Genomic DNA, 23,147 nt, shown 5'->3' with positions numbered 1-23,147 from the left:
ATGACTCTATTTACTGAACCATTTTTGCAAGAAAATAGCAATTCTATATTAATTCCCACACTGATTCCTTACTGTACCAAACTCTAAGCAACATGCTGTCCCACAGACACATTGGCCTGTCCATTAATCCAGATGGATAATAGAATCAGTGTCTCCTTCTATTCTCAAAAGCTAGGAAAAAGCTAAAATGGGGAGTGCCTGCTGGTTTCCTAAGCCTTTCAGGTTTTCTGATTTTTTTTTTTTCCCAGAGGACTGTCCCTGCAGTGGAGATGAATTCAGCAGGGTGTGGAATGCCCCATAATGGATTTTATACTGGGGAATACCACACATGGTATCACAACCTCATCCCTCCTGGTGGTTTCAGAGGGTGAGGAAAGGCTTGGAGCACAAATAGAAGAAGCTCTGCCTGCATTATTCTGCTGTTAGTTGGGCTAAGAGTGTGGGGTTTGGAAAACTAACCAACAGGCAAATGTCTCATGTATTCCCAACAGAAACAGAAACTCTCCCACCTCCAAAACCATCTTCAGAACCATGTTTTTTCTCTTGCTGCTTTCTGGTAGGCCTTACCTGGCATCCCTATTCCCAGGGCTTTCTAAACAGATTCCCTGTCACCTTTGTCCTGTTTCTAGCCAGTAAGCCATGCTCCTGCTTTACAAATGCCCAGCAATTCCTCTGAATTTTCTGTCATTTTTCAAAACAATGTTTACAAAATAGGGCTAAGGACTTTCATTTTTAACTAAAGCTAAGTTTGTTCTTTATCCTAACTTTTGGAGGTTTACTGATACAAACCTTCAGAGAAAAGCATTTACTTTCCTGCTCTAGAAACAAGGGAGAAAGGAAGATGGGGTAATGTCTTAAATTTAATAATTAATAATTAAATTTAATTAATAATTAATAATTAAATTTAATAATTTTCTCTCCAGATTTTGCTTTTCTTTTCTGAGACCATCATCAGGGAAGGAAACGCAATTTGTTTCTCCACATGGAGAAAAATAAGCATTTCACATGGAAGGCTTTACTTATCAAATAGACTCTAATTCACCTTGCAAAAAGCAGCAAGTGCTCCTTAAGCTGCCAGAGCACGGGTCAGAATCACCTTGACTGGCAGCGGTGTTTTCACCTTCAGTGCTTTATCTAAAGATGCTTCCCCCCAGATGCTCTGTCCAGCAGCTCTGCCCAGGTTCCCCTTTCTGCACTGCCCTGCACTGCCCTGCACTGCACTGTACTGTGACCGCACCCTGTGGGATCCCGCTGGCACGGAGCTCCTCCCGAGGCACACACTGCTGGGGGTTTAAGGCGAGGGAGGGGATGCAGGAAAGGAAACCAAAGGATGAGAATGGAGAGTTGCAAAAACAAAACATGCGTGGGTAAAACTGAAGATTTCCCAAGAAAGCTCAACTTGTGGGACCCTCACATCTAAACCCTCAACTCCTATCACAGAAACTTCACTCACTGTGCAAATCTCCTTCACACACTACAGCTGAAGCCCATTTCTCCTGGGCAAGCCTTTCTAAGGCACTTCATGGAGCACCCTGGACCACTTTCACTATGGTTCACGTAAGGGATGGTGTCAAACTCCATAAGCAGCAGCCTGACACACTTGGCTTCTGGTGTCCAAGCTGGCAAGTTCACTCCATCACTCTCCTCTGCGACTGGGAGTTCACCTACCCATTCGAGCCTTGCCAAGCTCTGAAGCGTTGCAAGTGAATATTATTACCACATTCCTGCTCAATGAACACGACTTATTGGACGGACACTTTGTCAGCTGCACTACTCAGTCCATGGCAGACAGACTACATGTGCACCTGCAGGATCTTTCTTTCCCCTGTGATCTTACAAAATTAAAAATTACATGAGAGTGAAACAGCTTTCCTGGCACATCTACAGCAACCTCCAGCCAACTCTGTCTCATGTGAGAAACTCGCATCCCAATGTGCTGCATTACAGCCATGAAGTGCTCTGCCCCTAAAAGCCACAGCCACGGCAGGACAAGGCTGCAGCAGCAGGGAGGGAGCTCGCTGGGCGCCCCGGGGGCTGGGAGAGGAGTTAAGAGGATCTGAGCTATACTTTTGGTTCTGATTTATCTTATCTTGACAGAGTTAAGCACTTCAAAACCCTTTTCTTTGAAGAGTGGGGGGGGAGGAAGGGGACTTTGTCTTGCCAAAGTAGACTTTAAGCTGCTAAGGGCAAGGCCTGGCTGTAGTACTTGTGTGAACACCAACAGTGCCATAGCCAAACCAGCCACGGAATCTACTCCTGCGTGGAGCACACTATGCCAAAGAGTGGCAATATTGCATGTTCAGATTCTAAGGGAAGTTTCAGTTTCACCAGTCCTTCATGCTTTTGCTTGATACAGTAAAGCAAATGAGCTTCGTCCAGCAGATTATGCCAAACCTTGACTAAAGCTCTGTTGCTCAAAACTTGAGAGAGGAGTCTGAGCATAAAGTGAATCTCTGTGCAAGGTCTTAAAATTAATGGCACACTGCTTCTCCAAATTCATGACAACTATGCTCTTGCATGACAGAAATAAGCAGTAAATTTTGGTGGCTAAAACATCATCAGAAATGTCAAGATTCATCTATTGTACACTGGCTGCACATCACTGTAAGGTGCTGTATTGCCATCAGGTTAAGTCAGTCTGTGATCACACTGGATTTTGAAAAGAATATTTAGTCTCAAAGCAAGAAATACATTCCCTCAACTTCATCCCAAAAGACAACTCATAAGGCATTGCCATCCCCTCTCCCCTTAATCACTTGACAGAGACATTTCCTTTGCATTGTCACAAAACATCATGTTAACTACAGGGAAACATCTTGGCCTCTAAAACGTGGTGGTTATTTAATAAACATCCTCTTTGGAAGAAAGCACACTTTACTGGGCCCGCTTAAGGGAGCACATAAGATACGGGTGTGGTATTTGAGGTTTCAAATCTCTTTCTGGGTGAGCAGGAGAGCATTCCAAGTCTCCTGCACTGGCTGCTGGCAAGGTTATAAATAGCGCTGGGATTTGAACAGCTACTTTTAATTCTGATTACTCTGGGGAAAACCCCAGGGAAGTTCTGCTTTAACAACTCAAACCCCAGTGTTGCATCTTTACAGTCTTCTCAGTGGATCATAAGCATTATAAGCTTCTATGAATGCTTTTTTTGTACTTTGAGATTATTGGTCTAATATTTTGTCCTTTTTTTAACATTTAAATTATACATTAAGTCCTCTTACCTCTTCTGTCCATGCTGACCTGTTAGCTCTGAGGAGAACAGCTGTTTTCACGTTAAACCTCCCCGCAGTGGTTGCTTGCTTGCTTTTCTTGCCATTTACCCCCCCACCCCCCACGTTTTGAGGTAGCTGCCATCAGAGCCTCATCCATCACCTACCTCTTGTCCTCCCTGGGGCCACACAGGGCTTCCGTGCTCGGATTTTCCCCGCAGCACCTCTCGACCCTGCCCGCGGCCACCGCCTGCTCCAAAGGGGCTGTCCGGGAAAAAAAAGCAAAAAAAGAGTAAACCCAGACGTAGTCGGATAGAAGAAGAGAGGTTGAAGAGCATCCCCAGCGGCGGGCAGGGAGCCTGCCGTTCTCCGGAGGCGGTGCCACCGCTGGCTCAGAGCCACCAAGCCTTTGGGAAAGCGAAAGTGAACGTAGGCCACATGCTTTCCGAGAAGGCGGGGAGGAGCCGAGCCGAGCTCCGCCGCGTTAAATAAAAAGCCGGGGCGATGCGTGGCCACAGAGCGCTGGAGGGGCCGGGAGCGCTGCAGGAGTCGCTCGCCCGCCCGCCCCGCGGCAGCCCCGGCTCGCCGCGGCGCCAGGCAGGGCCCCCGCCGGAGGATGCTCGACCGGCCCCCGGGGCCAGGACCGGGACTAGCAGCAGGACTGGGACTGGCAGCGTGTTCTGCGCTCCGGGAGCGGCCCCCACCCGCGGCACCCCGAGGTAAGGGAGGGTGTCTGCCCCGGGGGGTCCGCGCCAACCGCGACGTGCACCGAGGGCTCAGATTTCGGAGGAGTCTTGCCAGATGTGCCAAGAGCGTGGTGGCTTCGGGAGTCTTTGCCCTTTAATTTTTTTTTTTTTTTTTTTAAATACATTTTACCCCTCCCTTTTTGACTCAGTGTCCGTGCTCAGACAGACCTGTCGTGCCTGGTGTAAAATAGTGGGACAAGCACTAAAGGGAACACGCAGCGGGGTTCGCAGGGCCCCGCGCCCGCAGTGCCCGCACGGCCGCGCCGCCGCCGGGACCAGCCGGGCCAGGCCCCGGACCCCGCAGAAGTCTCCGCTCCGCCGCAGTCGTGGCACCCTTGTCCCAGATCCCTGCCCTGGCTTTCGGGCTCCGAAGACTGGCGTGTTCCCCGTTTGCTCTGTTCGCCTCGGAAAGGCACTGCAAACTCTCGCTTAGCTCCCCACGGCTTCTGCTAGGGAGCCCTTTGATTTTTAGATCGCGGGCTTAGTGCTTATTTCTCCCCAGGGTGTCCTGAAACGGAATTTTTAACTTTAAATACTGAGCGATTATCCTGGCTCAGTAATTGGAAAAACTGGCATCAGTTTCCTTCTGCTGTGCAAAGCAAGCCCAATGCTACTTTCAGCCTGTTACTTACCAGCTTAAGGATTTTATAACCCTCGTAGGTGTTTGAGGAAGTAATATGACCTAAATGAAACTAAACATCAAGTTGTTAAATTAGCACAGACAGGAATCCAGCGGCATGCTTTCTTAGAAATCCTCATTAGCATGTTACCCTGAACTGTGAGACGGCTGAGGGATTCATTTCTGAGAATCCTTCAAGGTTTCTCAACAAGCTGCTGCTGCAGATCTATATCTGACTATAGGGATAAATCCTAAAATCTATGCTTGCCAGTAAGGTCAAGGCAGCCAGCGGAGATGTATTGAACCACACTGTCAGAGGCAGACATTTCAGGCCAAACTCATTCCTGGTGCAGCACTGCTAATTCCTTTGAAGTAACACGAGGGATGAATTTAGTCCCTCATGTTGAAAGATATATCAATAGGAAGCAATTTAGATTGGGCCACTTAAAGTGCATGTGATACAAAAAAGAGAGAGAGACTGTGGAGTAATGCTTTAAGGGTTCACAGAGGTTGATTTGTATAAGCTAGTAGGTTGTAGCATTGCTGTCCCAAGGGAAACTTGGGAGAATGGAAATAGCCTTTTATAGCTGAGCCTCAGGTTAACAGGAGAGAGGAAAGAAGTTTTAGGATTACTGTGTAAATTGACCGTGTTACAGGCTGCCCCTCCAAGTTACACCTCAGTCATACAATGGAACCTCACCTCACTCTCTTCCCCAATTATCTGGGAACACAGCCTTCATCCACTTTCTCTTTTTTCATACAATGCAAGCACCAAATAACAACATTGTGTGCAGAGTTCTGACATTGTAGTTGGGAAGGCAGAAAAAAATGGTAATTCAGTTGTAAAACCTTGTTGATTTGTTCTTTAAAAACTTGAGAATGGGAGAGGGTGTCCATGAGATGACTTCTCATTGAGAAGGCATTTGAGTTGCTAGGCCCTGAAAAGGGCTCATAGCAGGGAAACTTATTTTCTTCTGTAGCTGTTAATGATCCTTGCTAAATATTTTTGGAGCTTTGGAGTTTGCCATAGTGATAGGCTGCTAATCTTGTCCAAAAGAGAGCAGTTGCTTGCCTGGTGTAAATTGTTAAATGAATATGTTATTATTTTATAAGGGGTGGGAGGTGTATCAATGGAAGAGTTGGTCATTCAGCGATTGCTGCCGGCTGTCCCTGGGGATCGATCTCACATGGTGTCTCTCCTTGGCATTTCAGAGTAGCTGCTGGAAGGCCGCCCTGCCGTAGCCACTGACGCTATGGAAGACCGCATCCGCTGCTCTCGGCTGTAGGATGGTAGCGCACAGCAAGGTGTCAGCAGATAATGCACTTGGAGCAGACCCAAGAAGGCTTCTTGACCCTCCGGCACGGGATTGCTCACAGGCACGAGGCTTCCAGGGCCCCGGCCGGCCCGGCACTGTGCAGGCACAGGGCAACACACACTTCCGAACCTTTCGCTCCCAAGCGGATTTCAGTAGCATCACTCGAGCCAGCAGCCTGCTGGATGCCTGTGGCTTCTACTGGGGGCCTCTGACTGTCAGTGCTGCCCACGAGAAGCTGAAGTCTGAGCCCGAGGGCACCTTCCTCATCAGGGACAGCACACAAAAGAATTGCTTCTTTGCCATCAGTGTTAAGACTGCAACTGGGCCCACCAGTATCCGGATTAACTTTCAGACTGGGCGTTTCAGCCTGGATGGCAGCAAAGAGACTTTTGACTGTCTTTTTAAGCTGCTGGAACATTACCTAAGCTCCCCGAGGAAGGTACTGGTTGCCCCCCTTCGCAAGGTCCGGGTGCAGCCACTGCAGGAGCTCTGCCGGAAAAGCATCGTGAAGACTTTTGGAAGAGAGAACTTAAATCAGATCCCACTCAATCCTGTTTTAAAGGACTACCTGAAATCCTTCCCATTTCAGATATAAGTGCAGCATTAACTGTATAGGGACACATTAGACATGTGTAATGAAATCCATCTTCCTGGGTTTTTAAATATGTTTGACAGTGAGCGAACTTATTTTTGTAGCAGTTTACTGTATTTTGCGATGGAACCTGAACACTTGACTTCTTATGTTTACAAAAACTGTTTGCACAAACCTGGGGTTTTAAAACCCTGGCATAATTTTTCTGCCAAGCAGAATATTTTACTATTTTATAATATTTTTAATGATATTAACATAATAAACTTTATTGTCACAGTTTTTAAAAAAATAGCATCTCTGTTTGTAGTTTTAAAGGCTCTGGCACCTATCCTGCTGGCAGACTAACTGCTTAACTGAGTGTGTAAGTGCAGACAGATCTCCACATGGTCCTGCTTCTTTGCCCTAGCAAATTAGTCTGTCTTAGTGCTTAGTGTCTGGTCCAGCAAGCAGAGGATTCCTGCCTGCAAAAGCCTAGAATTAAAAAGGGCAAGCAAGTAGAAAATATACTCAGGGTGAATCTGCCCAGGAATCCACTTCTCTCCTAAATCCATGAGAGCAGGAACAATGTATTAAGACTGCAGTGATGCATAGTTTTTGACAGTGCAAATCAAACCCTTGGCTGAGCAAACTCCACCAACACTGGTTTGTCTTATTTCTGTGGAAAGGTGCAAAACCCTAAGCTATAAGACATTGCTGTCTGACATAACCAAACCCCATGAACCTCAGTGGGGAAAAATAAAACTGTCCAGAAATGCTCTTCACACACTTTAAAAGTCTGTGAATGCTGTAACATTGTGATGCATTGGGGAAAGGATAGTTTAGTTCCCTTTAAAAATTTGCATACACAAATGGCAAAGGTGCAGACATCCTTAGACATAAAAAATATGTTTCTCATCTTAAATTCCTCCTGATCTACAGAGCAGAGATTTGGCATGTTAAAAGAATCTATGACTTAGCTCCATGACAGGATCCAGAGAACATCAGCCTCTACATTTGCAGCTGTAATTTCTAGTGGCTAAGCTGCATTCAGAGAAAGTTAAACTACATTAACTGCTCTGTTTCCATCTGCTCATGAAACACAAAAACAGTGCCCCCACAAAGTGCAGCTGTGAATGACTTGAAATGCCTGATTTGGCAAAATGTCACCTGCATTATGAGAAAGTGATTCTCCTCTCCCCCAAGCATTTCCTGAAATCCATGAAAAGCTGACTTAGAAAAACAGCTGAACCAAATCACTTCAAAGAAGGCAGAGTCTTTCACAGAAATGTACTCTATCAGCCCAGATCTAACAGTGCTTACAGGAACTGCAAGCAGTAAATGAAGTAATCTTCAGAGTTTGGGAGATAAAAGGTCTCTCCCCCTACTGTAATTCACATTCCTTTTAAAGATAAAGCCACTTTTAGGAGACACTACGTGTATGTTCTATAGTGATCCTTACTGAATAATTTGTTTAATATTTACCAAATCAGCTCTTACTTCATTAATGTTTCTTTGGAATAAATAGGTTTCCTCCTCAGACATGACTAAGGATCACTCAGTGGACTGGGCATTATGAAAAAGGGAAAAAGAACACGCAGGCAGTATCATGGTGTGTTGCTTCCCTAAAAATATTCTTTGGATCAGTCCTAAAACAGCAGAAAGCATTTCTGCTTAACTCTAAAGCTGGAATTAGTTGTCAAATGATGCATTTTCCCACAGCAGCTGCAAGGATATAAATTTGGGAAGTAGTGAATGCTGTGCTATGCAGCAGATAGGAGACTGAAGCAATGCTACTGCCTGAATGTGAATAGCATTGTTAAATTGGAAAAAAGTCTTTGCAGGGTGAAGGCTGCCAGACTGGTTTGCTGTCAGCAGAGATTGTTATCCCTTCCCCATACTCTTTTTTCCCAGCTCCACACTAGTATCTTTTAACCCTTCAGGCTCCGAACAAATGGCTCTTGCCCTGCTGTACAGAAGAGTGCCCACATGACAGCATTACTGGTAGAACAAGCACAATGTAACTTAGGAGGTTCTCTGCTACCTCTGAGAAAACCAAGCAAAACTAGACCTAGATATATAAATAAGCAGCTTCCCACTGAGAGGTGTGGAATGAAAAGCATAAGGATTGAGTGAATTGCATTTTCTTTCTCTCTTATATTGCTTTAGAGTAAGTTTAGCAGAAATAAGCCATATCCTCCCACATGAGGTGCCTAAATACCTTAATTTTGTCTTTATTATGAAATGCAAATATGGGATAGCTCAGAAAAAAAACACATAACCAAAACTATAAATAAGGACAAGAAGGTCAGAATTGTATAAAATGTCTCTTAAGAGGAGACAAAGCTGACTTGTATTTTTAAATTACATTATCTTTACCTGCCTTATTTTTCTTCCCCTTCCTTTCCTTGTCTCTTTCTCCCCAGCATACAATACAGTGGCCAGGCAGATCCCCCTTCTAATAGGTATATATGGGTTGCTCCAACACCAATGCAATAAGGAAATCCTAACCACAGGATGCGTGTTCACAATATCACTCTGACTTTCCTTCTATAAGAGCAAATGAAGGGCTCTCTAAAATGTCTGGTTACCTGTGTACACTGATTTAAGGGTGGTGTCACCTCTACAGGGCACAGCAGGAGTCTCCTGAAGATTTCTGCAGTAATTTCAGCTGTCAAATCTCTCATGCTCAGTTTTAATAAAGCACCAGCAAGGTCAAATAGGGAATTTGCAGTACTGTGCACCTAAAGCAATAGAAACATGCAACAGATTTTACTCTCTCCTGATAAATAGTACATAAAGAGTGGTGATTCCAGTCCCTTCCCCTCACCCAGCTCTTTCCTCTGACCTTTTGACTGTGGCTGAAAAGTAAACAGTCTCTGTTAAAGGCTTATGGGAAAATTTGAGCCATGCTCAGGAGCCCAGCAAAGCCATGCTTTTGAAGAGACTGCAATATTTACAGTTAGTGGGGAAGGGACAGCTTTAAAATAATGCCATTTGCATTATTTATTAGCGTGGCTGTGTCCCCAGGGCAGCAGGGTGGGCTCTGAGCAGGGCCCTGCGGGACCCAGCCCTGCTCCTGGGACTGCACAGGCCGCAGGCCTGGGGCCTCCTCACCCTTTAGGCTGAAACACGTTTTACTTTCTGAGTAGTTAAATTACATACAATGCAACAGCTGTAAAACACTAACAAGCAGAGGAAATTAACAGACCTGTAGAAATTCAGAAAGCTGTTTATTTAAGCTGTGGAGAGCTACTGAGTGCTCAGGAGGAGGAGGAGCTTGAATGCCAAGCAGGGCCTGTTGCCGCGCTGAGGCTGTGGTCACACTAATTCTGTTATGATTGAAGTCATTTACAAGAAATGAGGCTTCAGCTGCAGTCAGCACTGATGCTATTTTCAACAGACAAGAAAAAAAGTGTCCCCTAGGGCAACACACTGTCCATATCTAGCCATCAATACTCTTGACCCCGCTGGTACTGAATCCTCTGTTGAAGAGCACATGAACCTTCTCCTCAGACCCAGGGTCAGCCCTTTCTGTTGTGCTGGGCTGGCATTCAGGGCCTGGCTCTCCTGCCACTCTCCATTGGTGCCAACAGCTGTGTGAGCAATGCATTTATTCATTGATTCCACTGATTCGAGACAAGGCAGTGTAACAGGGACTTAATTTGGACTATAGATGGCTTTCTGTGAAAAGTGTAAGCTAACAAATGCCCGTGCCCTAAGTTTCCAGGACGTTTCTCCCAATTGCCACAAAGTGCCATTCAAGACTTTTCATTGCCTCTGACTTGTCATACTTCTGCATAACTCAGATCCTGTCACTGTGTCTGTAGTTTTCATCCACAGCTGTTTCCCAGTACAGCAGCCAAATTTACAACACCCTAGTCTAATTTGCTGCTTGTGTCACCATGGAATAACAGAAACATGGGCCAGCAGGAAGTGTAAAGAGAAGCCCAGCTTCTCCCACACAAACCACTGCTCAAGTAGGGCAAAGCAGCAAAGGCCAGAGTCAGAATATAAACTCCTGACTGACAGACAGCTGAGTTACCCACATGCCAGAAGTATTACCCCTCTGCAGCTCAGTGACATGCTTTGGATGTAGCTATTGAAGAGAAAAATGACAGATGATTGTGCATAGCAAAACAATTTCTCTATAGTCTTCAGCTATGAGAGGAGCAGATACACTGTGAAGATGAAATATCAGCCAAACAGAATGAAACAAATAACTAGCTGCACTGTAAGCCCCATTTGCCCAGTTTCTTTCATTCTGTTCTTCTTTTTAGCAAGGCAAAGTAGGATCACCTTTCTGTTGTCATTTTAATCTCAATTACTCTTAATTTCAGTTATTCTTTGTAGCTCCCAGCCATGTAAAAGAATGGTGAATCTGGTCATCACTCTTAAACGGATACAGAGGATACCATCCAAACACCTGTAGCAAAAGTTTGGGTCCGCTGAAATCAATTGCCAGGGAATGGCTGACTTTCCTGCAGATAGTTTTATTAAATAACAGTAAGTATCTTTTTAAAATTAAATGCAAGAGCTATTATTGCATCATAAAGATTTCTTACTTGATAGAGCCTCAACAAATTCACAGGCTGAGAATGCTCTGTTTTGATGCTGTAAGAGTATACACAAGGTTGTGTGCAATTTCCTACTTCCATTCCTTGCAGCTCTGCAAAGTATTTGCAAATCAACTCTGTGCCCTTCAAACTGAAACTGCCCTTCAAACCAAACTTTCCCCAAATCAACTTCCCTACAGCAGAAACTAATTATTACTGGAATTTGAGTCAGATTGAACTTTCAGGCTGAGATTTTAGGTCTCCTCTCTGGGATTTGAACAACTTCTGGTTCCTAGTCTGAGCACTGAAAACAGAAGATAAAATACTGTCCCCAAAATGTTACAACACAGACTCGACTGAGGCTTACAGATTTTGTAATTCTCAGTGTAATAGTCTCATCTGGTTATTTCTTGACCTGCCTGTGTACCATCTCTGTTCAGACAGCCTAGACAGATCTGGAGGTGGAGCTGGTATATCCTAGAGACTTACGAAGCTGATGTAGGATAGGTATTATTGCTAACATTATCATTAGGATGAATTTGGGAGATAAATTTGCTACACAACAAGTAAGGTTAGTAGCTATTTTCTTAGCTCTGCCCAGATAAAAAACAATAAACCTTTTTGCTAGACTTTTCCAGCATCTATTCTACATACACAATCTGTTCAGAAATAGCTTTGACAAATGTTTCAGAAATTATTTTGTTTTCTGTCACACTTACATTCTCATTTGCTGTCACCAGGTCAGTTGTTCACACCAGCTAATTTAAAGAGCTGAATTAGATGAAGATCAGAAACTTTCAGAAGGTTACATAACTGCCAGGACTGGCCAACTAGGTGCCTAAAAGACACTGTGTGAACCCTTCCTCACATTTCTCCCTAGTTCCCAGCAAGGCCAGCTATACAAAATAAAATTCAGTGAGCCATGAAAGCCTTATGAGTGTTATATACAACTGCTTTCTGTTTAAAATAAACTGAAACTACATTTCAGTACCTCAAGCCTTTTTCAGGTTGAGATAGGATCTTCCCTTTACAAGTACAGAATATTCTTTATCTAATCTCTCACAGTCAGTCAACAATTACGTGATTAACGGTAAATCCACCCTGGCCTAAGACTAAATGTGTTTTGTATAATTCACTCTCTTATGCAAATGCAGGTATTTTTGGTTTGAAGAAGCAGAAAATATTATGATTTTGTAGGAAAAGAAGAAAATTGTTGTCAATGTCTGTAAAACTGGCAGCCTACAGAAGCTTTTCACATCACAACAGCATAGCAGTCCTGAGCACAAGTACACTCTTGTAGCTCAAGCTCTGCAATGTATCACATACCTGTTACCTCTTGTATGTGTTCAGCATGCACCATATTTGTATAATTATATGCAAAGCAGATGGTGCCTTTCTTAAATAAAATTTTTCAGTTCCAGTATTCTCGGACCAGTACATTTGACAATGTAATTTTGATTTTCATACAAGTTTCTGGCTACTGTGAATTTTCTCATTACTGCTGCTGCACAGAATAAGCTGAGGCTGTGTCAGGCTGAGCTGTGATAGCCATTCCATCAACCTGCTGTTCAACCTCAGTTTGCTACAGTTTTCCTCTCTATAGATGCTGATTACAGAGGTTCAAGTGTACAATGGCATTTATAACCAATATTGTTCTTCTAATTTGTCAGATGTGCTGACAATGATTCCTCTGAGTTTCTGGTCTGTAAAGAAAAGGAGAAAGGGCTACAGTGAGAGAAATGTTTGACCTGGCAGGGAAATCACTACTGGCCCAGGGGGCAGAGCTATCTAAAGCTCATGCAGAGTGTTGGAGCACTCAGTGCTGTGGTGCACTCCCCACAGCTGGGATGTGCATGTGCTGCTGTAACTCCTCACCTCATTGAACAAAACACTTCATTCCTTTCTGGAATGGATAACTGAGGCAACAAGAGTCTAAAAGGATGCTCAGAGATGAGTGTTTGCACACAGGGACAGTGATTCCTCCATCTTCCCCTAAAGCCTGAGAAGCCAGAGACAGTAAGCACCTCGTGGGGTGGTGTGGGTGACCTTCTCAACTACCCTGTTTGTCTTTAGGGCCATGGCTGTCATGGTCCAGGTCACATTGCTATTTAGGGATGTTGTTAAGGGATTTCTCAATAGGCTGCAGTGTCATTTGTCCTTGGGAATTAAATAAGAACATCTCACCTAATTTGTGTGTTGCAGTTGTAAAGGTCTCAAGCACTGGTGAGACTAAATGTCTTCAACTTCGTGCCAGGGACAACACAGTGAGTACTCCAGCTTAGTACAGAAAACACCTGGAACACATGGTAAGTTCTAATATGCAAAATTGAAAGAGTAGCCTACTCTGGCTTTCAATTTTAGGAATAGGAGCCATGCACATACTGGTCAGAGGGATTTTGTGTGGAGTCTAAATGCAAATAAAGGAGGTCAGCTTTTCTTTTAGGACCAGTGGGAAGGAATGTGAATCAGCAGGGCCTACTGAAGCTTTAAATCACAAAGGATGATCCAGTTAGGCACACAAGTACTTGGGACAGGAAAAGAAAATAGGAAAGATCAGAAATCCAGCCCTTGGCTGAAGTGCTACTGAAATGAGGCTTAGACTCTGAACTCCAAACAAGGAAATTTTCTCTTGCCCTGTGGTTTTGGAATCTTGCATTATATAGTTTGAACTCTGCCAGCAAATTATTCTATACATGGTACTACTTTACTTGCATTCTCCCCTCAGCTTTTATATGGATAATTTAGTCTGATTTTCACAGCACATAACAGAATGTGTACTATCTTTTTTTTGGACCCTTAGACATCACTACAAGTACCTCAGCAATAGAGTACTCAGTAAAGAGAGATTTGGCTTTTTTTTTCCAGTTCATTAGGCCTATTCTCTTTCTAGTCCTTTTACAGCTGCCCTGCTGAAACAACAGCAAACTTCACATCTTTTTGACAGTAAAATAAAAGTCTCTTGATACAAACCTTCCCATGCATTTACTTCCTTACCAGTGCATGCTCTAGTCCTGAAAGTCTTACTGTAATACACAAATAAATTTAGGACAAGTCTTTATCTCTAGGGTCTAGAAGTACAAAGGCCTAGCTAGGTATCAAGAAATACTTGCTGATTATTCTTTCATCTATCCAAGTATTGTTTTATACCTGCCTTTAAAGTAAATGTGTCTAACAATGAAGACATTATCCTTGTGAACTGCAGAGTCTGCACTGTATATAATTTTATTATGCTTTGGAACTAATTAAACCTAGGTAATCTTTCTTCCCAATAAGTGTAATTTATGCACTGTGTGCAAGACCATACTCAACCTTACTGCCAAGGTAAACACAGTGACAATTTCAGTCACTGATCCTGAACTAACTTAGGACTTCCAAAGCTGCATTAAAAGACACAAGTGAAGAGTACAGGTAAAGCTATTTCTGTATACTAAATATCAAGGGAGGACTACACAGTCCAGGGCTGCCTTTCTCAGGCATCTTATTTTCTCCTACATATTTCATTTCCTTTGCAATTTCAATATAGGTTTAAGAAGACGGTGATTTTAAAATGCAGCACATTTCGCATCATTCCAAAATATACATTGGGCCTGGAAGCTGACATAGATAGGTTTTGGCAGTGACATTTCTAGAGGGGAAGAACAATCACTTCTGACCCCATGGAGTTTAAAATATTACAGTTTATCTGCCAGACATGCACTTTTTATTCATGGTGAGGAAGAGCTGACTGTTGCACACAGTCTGCTGCACACCAATTATTATTTGTTAATGTTGAATATAAGCCCAGCTGAAGCCCAAGGGCAGTTGTATATAAATGCTAAACACAACCCACATACACATTCCAAGCTGGTATAAATAGGCTTTGAGTGAAATTATGAATGCATGTGTAATTCCATGAATGTTGTAGCTTAAGTGTTGGCAATTGGTGGAACAAAAAAAAAAAAAAAAACAACAAAAAACCTGCAGAGTCAGCTTGAAGCAAGTGCCAGGTTTAACTTAGGGCCAGTGGACTTCAGGGTCTAATTAAAGGGGCTTAATTCAATCTCTAGTGAAATCAACAGAACTGAGCTGAAAATTAACTTTGGAAGAAAATATTTTCTTTCTAAAGAAAAATTCTGTGTGAAACATGGGAAGACTGTAGCATGCCAGAGAAAAGCATTCTGGAAGGCTGTGAAATTTTGGAAGGAGGTCATGTATTTGAGAGAGCCAGATAAACTATGAGCTGGGTTTTGAAAGAATTGCACAGGGAGTAACAACTGCAAGGGGAGCCAGGTGGTCCTCACAAGTTCTCTCGCCAGCTCTAATCTCCATTACAAAAATGGAGTCCCAGCTGCAGAACAGTTCTACACCTAATTTAGAGCTTCTAACTCTACTTCTGTTACATAATCCAGCATAGTCCAAAACTGCCTAGCTTCCATTGACAACAGGGAAAGCCTGAGCCTTTATTAAGGACTTGAAGAAGCCAATTATTTTTCATGTAATTTATGCTACCATTTAGTCCAAATTTTTAAAATTTGAACTGACTGCAAGTCAGTTTTAACAGCCTCTAGTGCTAGAGGTGAAATGAGCACAGTCCCTTTTATAGAAGCTTAATCCACATTAAGGGTACAATTAAGATAATGTGCTAATTGAAGAGGAAAAAAAGGAAAAGAGACACCTTTTAAGCACCTCCATAAGGTAGCATCTTTTTAAAGAACCATTAGCAAAGTATTTATGAAACTCCCCCAGTCTGAGTCATAAAGTCACATGTTTATGTAGCAGGCAGATTATGAAAGTAGCTTGGTCTCAGTAGTTCTAAAACATACAGAAGTGGCTGGATTTTAACTACTCTCTGTTGGGTTATGTGATCATTTGTACATTTGTACTAGGATGGCTCTGGCCAAAAGTAGCTCAGAAAGTTCTTCAAATTAGCAACTTGAAAATTTGTTGAGAATCTAGAGCCTTGACCTGTGGAGACCATGTGGCACCACATCAAAACTGATTAAGAGAAAAGAAACTAAATTCAAAGTAAGAATAGGTACAGTCCACTCACTTTAATTTTCTGCAGGCTTTAGTTAGTTGCATAATGAGTAGTAAAGATTGTACAGTATATCACTAGTGCAACAGACATTGGCATTCAAACACAAGGAAAACAAATCCCTTCCTTTTAATTCAAGTCCATCCGGCTTCCCATGATTTCCTGTTCTCCAGCACAGTTCAGTTCCTAGGAAGACTTGCACAATACAAATACACTGTTGCCTGTGCTAACAAAGTAATTGACCTGCCATGAAAAAACTGACATAAATATTATCTCCTCCTGGTAACTACTAACAGCTAAATTGCATGTGGTAATCCTTTTTGCTATTATTGTTATTTTAAACAGACATAATGTTTAAAAATCTAAACAGAACAAACAAGGGCATGCCCTGTTCCATGCAGGATGTACAATAAATGACACATTTACTGTAAAACAATTATATCAGCTCTACCACAGTTAAAGAACATATCTCACAGTCACAGGCATCTAAATTTGCTGGTCAGATATGATTCTTCAGGAAATTAAGGGCTGAGGAGGGAAAGAGGATAATCAAACAATTCTTTCTAATGTTATTGGATTGGGGGGGAGGGGAGCAACCATCTTTCCACTGAACTCAGTTTCTGCTTTATGAATCGATTCATGTTTTCTGTTCTATATAGTTCAATACAAAGAGGTCTGAGGAGGATGAACCAGTCAATATTCAAAATCTGGTCCAGTTTTACTAATTCTACTGTAAGTCTATATGAAAGAAATATACTCATATGATCAGCTTGGAGCTCAGTCTAGCAAACACTAGTCCTGCTTTGGAAATACTCCAGTCTATGACCTTTGTCTCAGCCACTTTAGGAAATGGAGCTGATAACCCAGGAGTAAGTCCAGGAAAATAAATTAAGCATCTGGAAACTGCATAGGAGTGCGCTTAGGAGACGGAATAAGAATTTAACAGTGAACAAATAAAATCCAGAAATATTTCTGGAGCAAGACCAAAAGGATGAAAAGGAAAACTTCTGAAGAACTAAATACTTCCATAAATCCCTGCTTCAGTAGGGGATGGATCGTAGAGGCAACAAAAGCAGAACTGGATCACACACGTACACAACAGGTGTTCTCCCTCCTAGGACTAGTCAAGAGTCTTGATTTCAGTACAAAGATTTACTCACTGTGTGGCCCATCACATAACATCACCTGGCCTGCACCAGTCAGTTCTACCTATGAAATGCCTGTGTAGCTCTGACAGTAACAGAAACAGGGTGTCAGTACGGACAGAAAATTCAGGAGTACAAGAAAGTCAGAAGTGCTTCCTTGCCAATTCTTGCACAGACAGAAAGTGCATGACCTAATTCAGGAGAATCAGTTTGCAGATCAGAATATTAATCTTCCATTTTTCATTTCACCAATGATAAACTTGAATGTGGTGGCTCTTATATTTCAGGAACTTGCCACTGCTCAGATGCTTAGAGGCTCTATTCTGATTTTTAGCACTTGATATGAGTAACACTGAGATTTTTTTGAGGATTTTGCTCTTTCCTTTGTTGTATTTTGACAATCCTAAAGGACATAGCTAAAAGCCATAGTAATATCTGGGTCAAGATTTTCACATCTGATTACTGAATTTCTTGGAAAAATTATTTGCCTGGAATCGGAGAGAAATTGATGTATTAAGTTCCATTAATATAGTATAATTCTAATAGCTGTATTTTTGATCAATACCTAGCTACAATTCTTGGGGAAAGGGGCTCAGCTGCTCTACATGAACAAACAGGGCTTTGCAGGCAACTTTCTATAGAGGCAACACAGGGAAATCATGTCACAACCTCATTCTCTCTTCTCCACCATTTGCCTTCTCTTCAAACCCATGACACTTAAGGAGTATTTGCACTCACAGACAATCTGGGGGATGGGAGCCCTCTTAAAAAAACCCTCTGCTGGCTTCAGAAGCCTTGTAAAACTCCGACATGGCAACCAGGCTGCAAGTAAGCAAGGAAGAGATAGGAAAAAGTGACAGATGTGGCTGTCCTGACTCCTTCACCCTCAAAAAGCTGGAAAATACAGCGGTGGGGGAAGGGGATCATGCCCTCACCCATAAGTAAAAGTGGAGGATTTCCCTCCTTTTCCCGAGGTAAAATCTATAAGGACACTATTGTAGCATTTCCCTGTGTGTCTCCTCCTGTGTGATTTCCAAAATTGCTGTTACACAAGTTGTGGAATCTGCCATGTCCCTTGCAAGTGGGAGGGAGCAAGCACAGACTTGCTGCAGCTGGATGACAGCAAAGGACAGAGGCATGCAGACTTTATCACCCTGTGTCTATATTGGCACCAGTAAGAAGTTCTGTAGTACAGGAGGAGCTGGTTCTGAGCCAACCTACTCAGGCTCTCAGCAGGCATTAGTCATTTTGATAATAGTCTAAATGCAGCCACCCAGTTACTGCTTGGCAAGCTTGAATCTCTGTGCCATGTGCATGCTGATAGAAGGAGTCCCAGGCACCCGTGTCAGCTGAAAGATACGCTGCCAGTAGCTGGGGGAAAGCGAAACAGAGGAGGTGGGTGTGGTGTGAGCACACAAAGACACGTGTTGGACCAATGAATATACTCAGGTAAGTGAGAACCAAAGCAGAGACTGCTGAAATGTTTGAAAGTAATGATGGAAACAGTTACCATTGGGAAAGTGGTGCCTGTTCACTCGTTATGAGGTTGCTATGTGAAATTTCCGTGCTTTTCCTTAAAATGATGATTTGTTACACTTTGAAGTCCTCGCTTGGTAGGGCAAATGCATTTACTCATGCAAAGTGAAAAAGGATCTCATTTCATCCAAGGAGCTGTATGGCAATTCCTTTAACCATTCACACATGGCAGATCCTTCTCTTTCTAGCCGTAGCAGATAATTCTTTCCACTTCCCACATAAACACTGCAGCGCCCTCAGTCTGTTCCTGTAACTGAGTCGTTGATCCTCCAAGCTGAAACTGGTAAGCAGGTTTAAAAAAGCTCTGAAAAACCAGACTAATCCATACTGTTTATACTGTCCCCACCCTTTGCCTTACTTTCACCTTTAAAAGTGTTAAAGGTAACCTGAAGGACTTAGACCAAGTAGCTGGGATGCTCAACAGCCACTATAACCTTTCTTTGAGTTGCTCTAAATGAAAACTGCTCAAGTCTGGTAAGTAAAACCAGTCAAAATCCATATTTTACATTTCTGAAAGCGAAATTTTTCTCCATAATTTTATCCTTTTTTCTTTTTTTTTTTTTTTTTTTTTTTTTTTTTGTGAACCAGCAACTAGAAGGCTGCTGGCTATGTATTTTGCATGATAGAAACAATGGAGACAGAGTATTTTTAAACAGCTCAGGAGTGTGGTGTCACAGACTGCTGTGACAATCCAGCAGCTTTTCCCTCAACCTGGCCTTTCTCCATCCCCACTCCAGGGCCCTGGAATCCTCTGGTGGATCCTTTATGGTGGCTCTTTGACTTTTATAGAGCCAAGACAACTTGTTATTTTAGGGGGAAAAAAAATCCAGTCATATCACAGTAAGGAGAAAAAATGGCTAAAAAAACGGTCCAAGAAATGTGGGAACTGGTGCAAAGCAGAGCAGGAGCACATGGCTGGGATGTGCCAGCTCCTGTTTGCTTACAAAACTGGCAAACCCATCATGCAGAACATCAATGAAAGACAAACTTCTCATTCCAGAAAAGAGTCACTGGACAGCTATTGCAGAAACCTGCTGCTGAGTTTGGCATAATCAGACTGGAAATAAAATGCTGAACTGAAAGCACATACCCCATAGCTGTGAGAAATAATTCAGAATGTATTAATAATATGACATGTAGGATCCAAAAAACATGTAAAGTGATTGACATTTCTAATTCTGTCACAGAAAGTGCCTTTCTGATATTAAAATCCTGAAGAAAAAGATGAGTACAAATGTCCTAGCTCTTAATTCTCCAGGAGGGATAAGTTAAAACTTTATATAATAAGTTTAGATTTCATAGCAAAAAACCCAAGCAACCCAAACCCCAACCAACAATCCCAAATTAAAACAAAATAGTTGTAATTAGGGCTGAATACTTATGGAGTAAAATGAAAGACTCTCCAAGAGAAAAAAAACATGTCACTGACTAATCAAAAAATATTTCAAATTAGGCAAAATTCTCACTGAATTTGCTGCAGAAAGTTGACAGTGACCACAAAACTGATTTTCAAAGAAATCTCAAAAAAAAAAAGTTCTTCCTAAAACATAAGAAATTTCTTTTGTGAAAAAAGTAATTGAGGGGCTGGAGGAAAAGCAGTCAGTTTTATTTGTGTATTTACCCAAATATTGGATTTAATTTGTGATTTCACGGGTAGGCCCTTCAGATGTTAACTTTGCACAAACCATGCTCTTCTCAGGGGAGAGCTGCAGCTGAGTAAGAGCCCGAGTGTCTGATCCAAAAGCTTTTGGCAATGGAGAGAACGTTTCCAATGATCTGAGGAGGTCTAGACCTCGGAAGAGGAAGAAATAGCAGAGCCTTTTCTGAGAGCACAGAGAACCAAAGCCTCTTGGCCAACAGCAGGCACATGCAAGGACTACCTGGTACATACACATCGTCACTGCTTCAAAGAAGGCATACATGACAGTACTGATTCTTGGAAAAATGGGAAGAAAAAGGATAAAAGGAGGGGAAAAAACAACAGCAATTTTTAACTTAGTGAAATCCAAAATTATTTTCACAGAAAATGTGGTTGGTTACTATACTTTGGAAAATTATTTTTGCAATCTGCCTGTTGCTAATTAATTCCTTGAAATGAAAGAGCAGGCTTTAGGCCAGTAGGCTTATTTTCTTGCACAGGAACTGTTAAGTCCTTTCATCTTGCTGCAGAATACTTTTTTAAAACTCTAGCTTTCTCACTGTTTGAATCATACATGAGGTAAGAGAGTAGCTCTGTGAGAGGAACCCCTCAGGGCAGTAGTTATTTTCTCCCTGGAAGATGTTCTTCCCACTCAGGGAAGCAGCAGGCACTGTGGGCTAAGGCCAGGTGCTGAGCGTGCTGTGCTTTGGTTACTCCTGGCTGTAGAACACAACATGGATTTCATGAAGGCTAGAGGGAGAACAAAAGGGGCCATAAACCAGCTGCTCTGCTGCAACGCGGTCTTATCTCAACTCAGTGCAACAGAATCAACCCTAGGCAGGGCTGGGGCAGGACAAATTAACTTTTTCACTGTTCACTGACTAGCAAAGTACTTCTGTGCCTCAGAGATCCCTGCCACCATCATGTGTCTCTCTTTCTGCAGAACTTGGCACACCTGTGCTTTCTGGAGGTGCTTCAGATGCAGCATGCACAGCACCAAAGAACTCAGCTGTCCTGGAAAACACTGAGGGACTATACAACAGAGATTTATTTGTTCCCACACATTCACAAAAAACACCAGCTCAATCTGCACTAGAAGCAAATCTGAAACGAAAGAGGATATTATGGTGTACATCAACAAAATGTTCCCAGGCATAGTTCTGCAGAAATGACTACTCAGCTAGTAAAAGTATTTTAACTAGATTTGCACTGCTCTTGTCATATATGTTCAAACATATATGCTCATGTCATATATGCTCAATGTTTGCAGGAAAACATTCAATGTGGCACATGCACATTGACGTCAGTTCCAGTGACATGCTCTCTGCACACTTGAATTGTCCTGGCAGTACTGTAGCAGCAAAGGCTGCTAAAACAGTTGTTTTTAAAAGAGGTACAGGAGGTCAGCTCAACACGAGAAGCGACTGTAACTTTCAGTAAAGTGCCCGTTTAGTGAACCGAATCTGGGATACATTGTGCTTTTGTAGTTCAAAGGAGCGTCTCTCTACACGTTTGGCTTTTAACACCATCCCTCCATGTGATTCAAGAAAGCCACAAGAAAGAGGTTTCTACATTATTATCTCTTCCTGGAAAACAAACCTGTCTGTTTCCCCGAAGTTTGCTGGTACAGAATTATGCAGCTTTAAAGGCAGCCAGACATTTTGGCTGCCCATCCACTTCTTTCCTTGCAGCTGTCATTATCTCTGTTTTACTTTACCTGAACTTAACAACCCCTCACTCCCTTTCCTTCTCGGTTTCAGTAACTCTTCAAAATGAAAATCAATAGTGCTCCTTTTACTCCAAAGTACAGCCCTTCAGATAATCACGTCATATCGTGCAGCAGCTGCTTGGAGCCTGTGTGGCAGAAATAGCCCTTGGATGAAAGGTTTCCAGTAAAGAAGTTGCCTTTTTCTAGCATTTCACTCTTAGCTTGTTACATTGGTTTAGATCAACATTGGGTTTTTATTGAAGGATTCAAGTGACATGTTAGTGGCACGGCTAAGAAAACTCAGAAAGCTTTTAAAAAGTATTTCATCTGAGAGAGACTAAATAAACACAGATCTGAGTTAGTGGATTTCATTCCTGTCAAATGGTCATTGAATTAAAACAAAATTAACTCAAACCTCTCATTAACAGAAGAACTGCATTTGTAATTTAAGTTTCTGTTTTGCTTTTAACAGGATTGTAAATGGATTATAGTAATCCTACTCCTTTTTTAGAAATTTGTCCTTATGACAGATACATGAAAAGCCTCAGGAAACCCCCCTCCCTCTTCCTCTAGAAGTGTCAGGTTTGTGGGGAAGAGATGGCATTGCAAAAGTCTGGACATAATTTAACAAATTTTCCCAGCAGACAGAGCTAGAACCTCACACACTGAGGATCCAGGGCGGTCTCCCTGGTGCTGCTGGAGCTGTGCAGATGGGTGGCCTGGTCCCTCCCTGGAAGGGAACAGCTCAAACTGAAAGACCTGAGCACTGAAAGTGAATGTGCTACAGCTGACAGTTCTCATAATTCAAGTTATCTGAAATACCAGATCACTTCAGAGACAAGGCAGGTTTCTGTCAGCACTGTGGAGAAGCTGACTTCTCTAAACTTCTAAAGGAGTTCACAGTATAAGTGACACATAGAAAGGCTGAAAGTGGCATTTCTGAGAAACACAGTGACAGGGTTGTGGGCAAAGCAAGGCAAATTTTTACATTTATTTTATCTTGGGTCTTTTTTTAAAAGAAAGTTTAGCTCTTCTGTCTTTGGAATGTTTTATATATATATACTACAAATGGAGATGGCTTTGTGGTGAAT

General features: G+C 42.5%; 2 protein-coding genes across 6 annotated transcripts in view; one reads left to right on the top strand and one right to left on the bottom strand.

Annotated features, from left to right (window-relative positions):
* The window catches only part of CLEC16A (C-type lectin domain containing 16A), a 142,904-nt gene that overhangs the window by 23,451 nt on the left and 96,306 nt on the right, over positions 1–23,147 (bottom strand). For all 5 annotated transcript variants that reach the window (XR_008439679.1, XR_008439681.1, XR_008439683.1 and 2 more), the window contains 2 exons: positions 9,050–9,202; positions 3,377–3,473 (listed from right to left, as the gene is read on the bottom strand). The gene's annotated coding sequence lies outside the window, so the exon portion shown is untranslated. The remainder of the gene's footprint in view (positions 1–3,376; positions 3,474–9,049; positions 9,203–23,147) is intronic.
* SOCS1 (suppressor of cytokine signaling 1) lies at positions 3,466–6,771 on the top strand. Its single transcript, XM_053992505.1, has 2 exons — positions 3,466–3,928; positions 5,787–6,771. The coding sequence occupies exon 2, from the start codon at positions 5,862–5,864 to the stop codon at positions 6,483–6,485; it is 624 nt and encodes a 207-aa protein (XP_053848480.1). The 5' UTR covers positions 3,466–3,928; positions 5,787–5,861; the 3' UTR covers positions 6,486–6,771.

Source organism: Vidua macroura, chromosome 16 (genome assembly GCF_024509145.1).
Source record: "Vidua macroura isolate BioBank_ID:100142 chromosome 16, ASM2450914v1, whole genome shotgun sequence".
Lineage (NCBI taxonomy): Eukaryota > Metazoa > Chordata > Aves > Passeriformes > Viduidae > Vidua > Vidua macroura.
The sequence above is the reverse complement of the archived record's forward strand: the minus strand, read 5'-3'. Positions and strand labels throughout refer to the sequence as shown.

Bases quoted from the DNA above. Each gene is read 5' to 3' on its own strand.
- SOCS1 (XM_053992505.1), top strand. From the start codon at position 5,862: ATGGTAGCGCACAGCAAGGTGTCAGCAGATAATGCACTTGGAGCAGAC.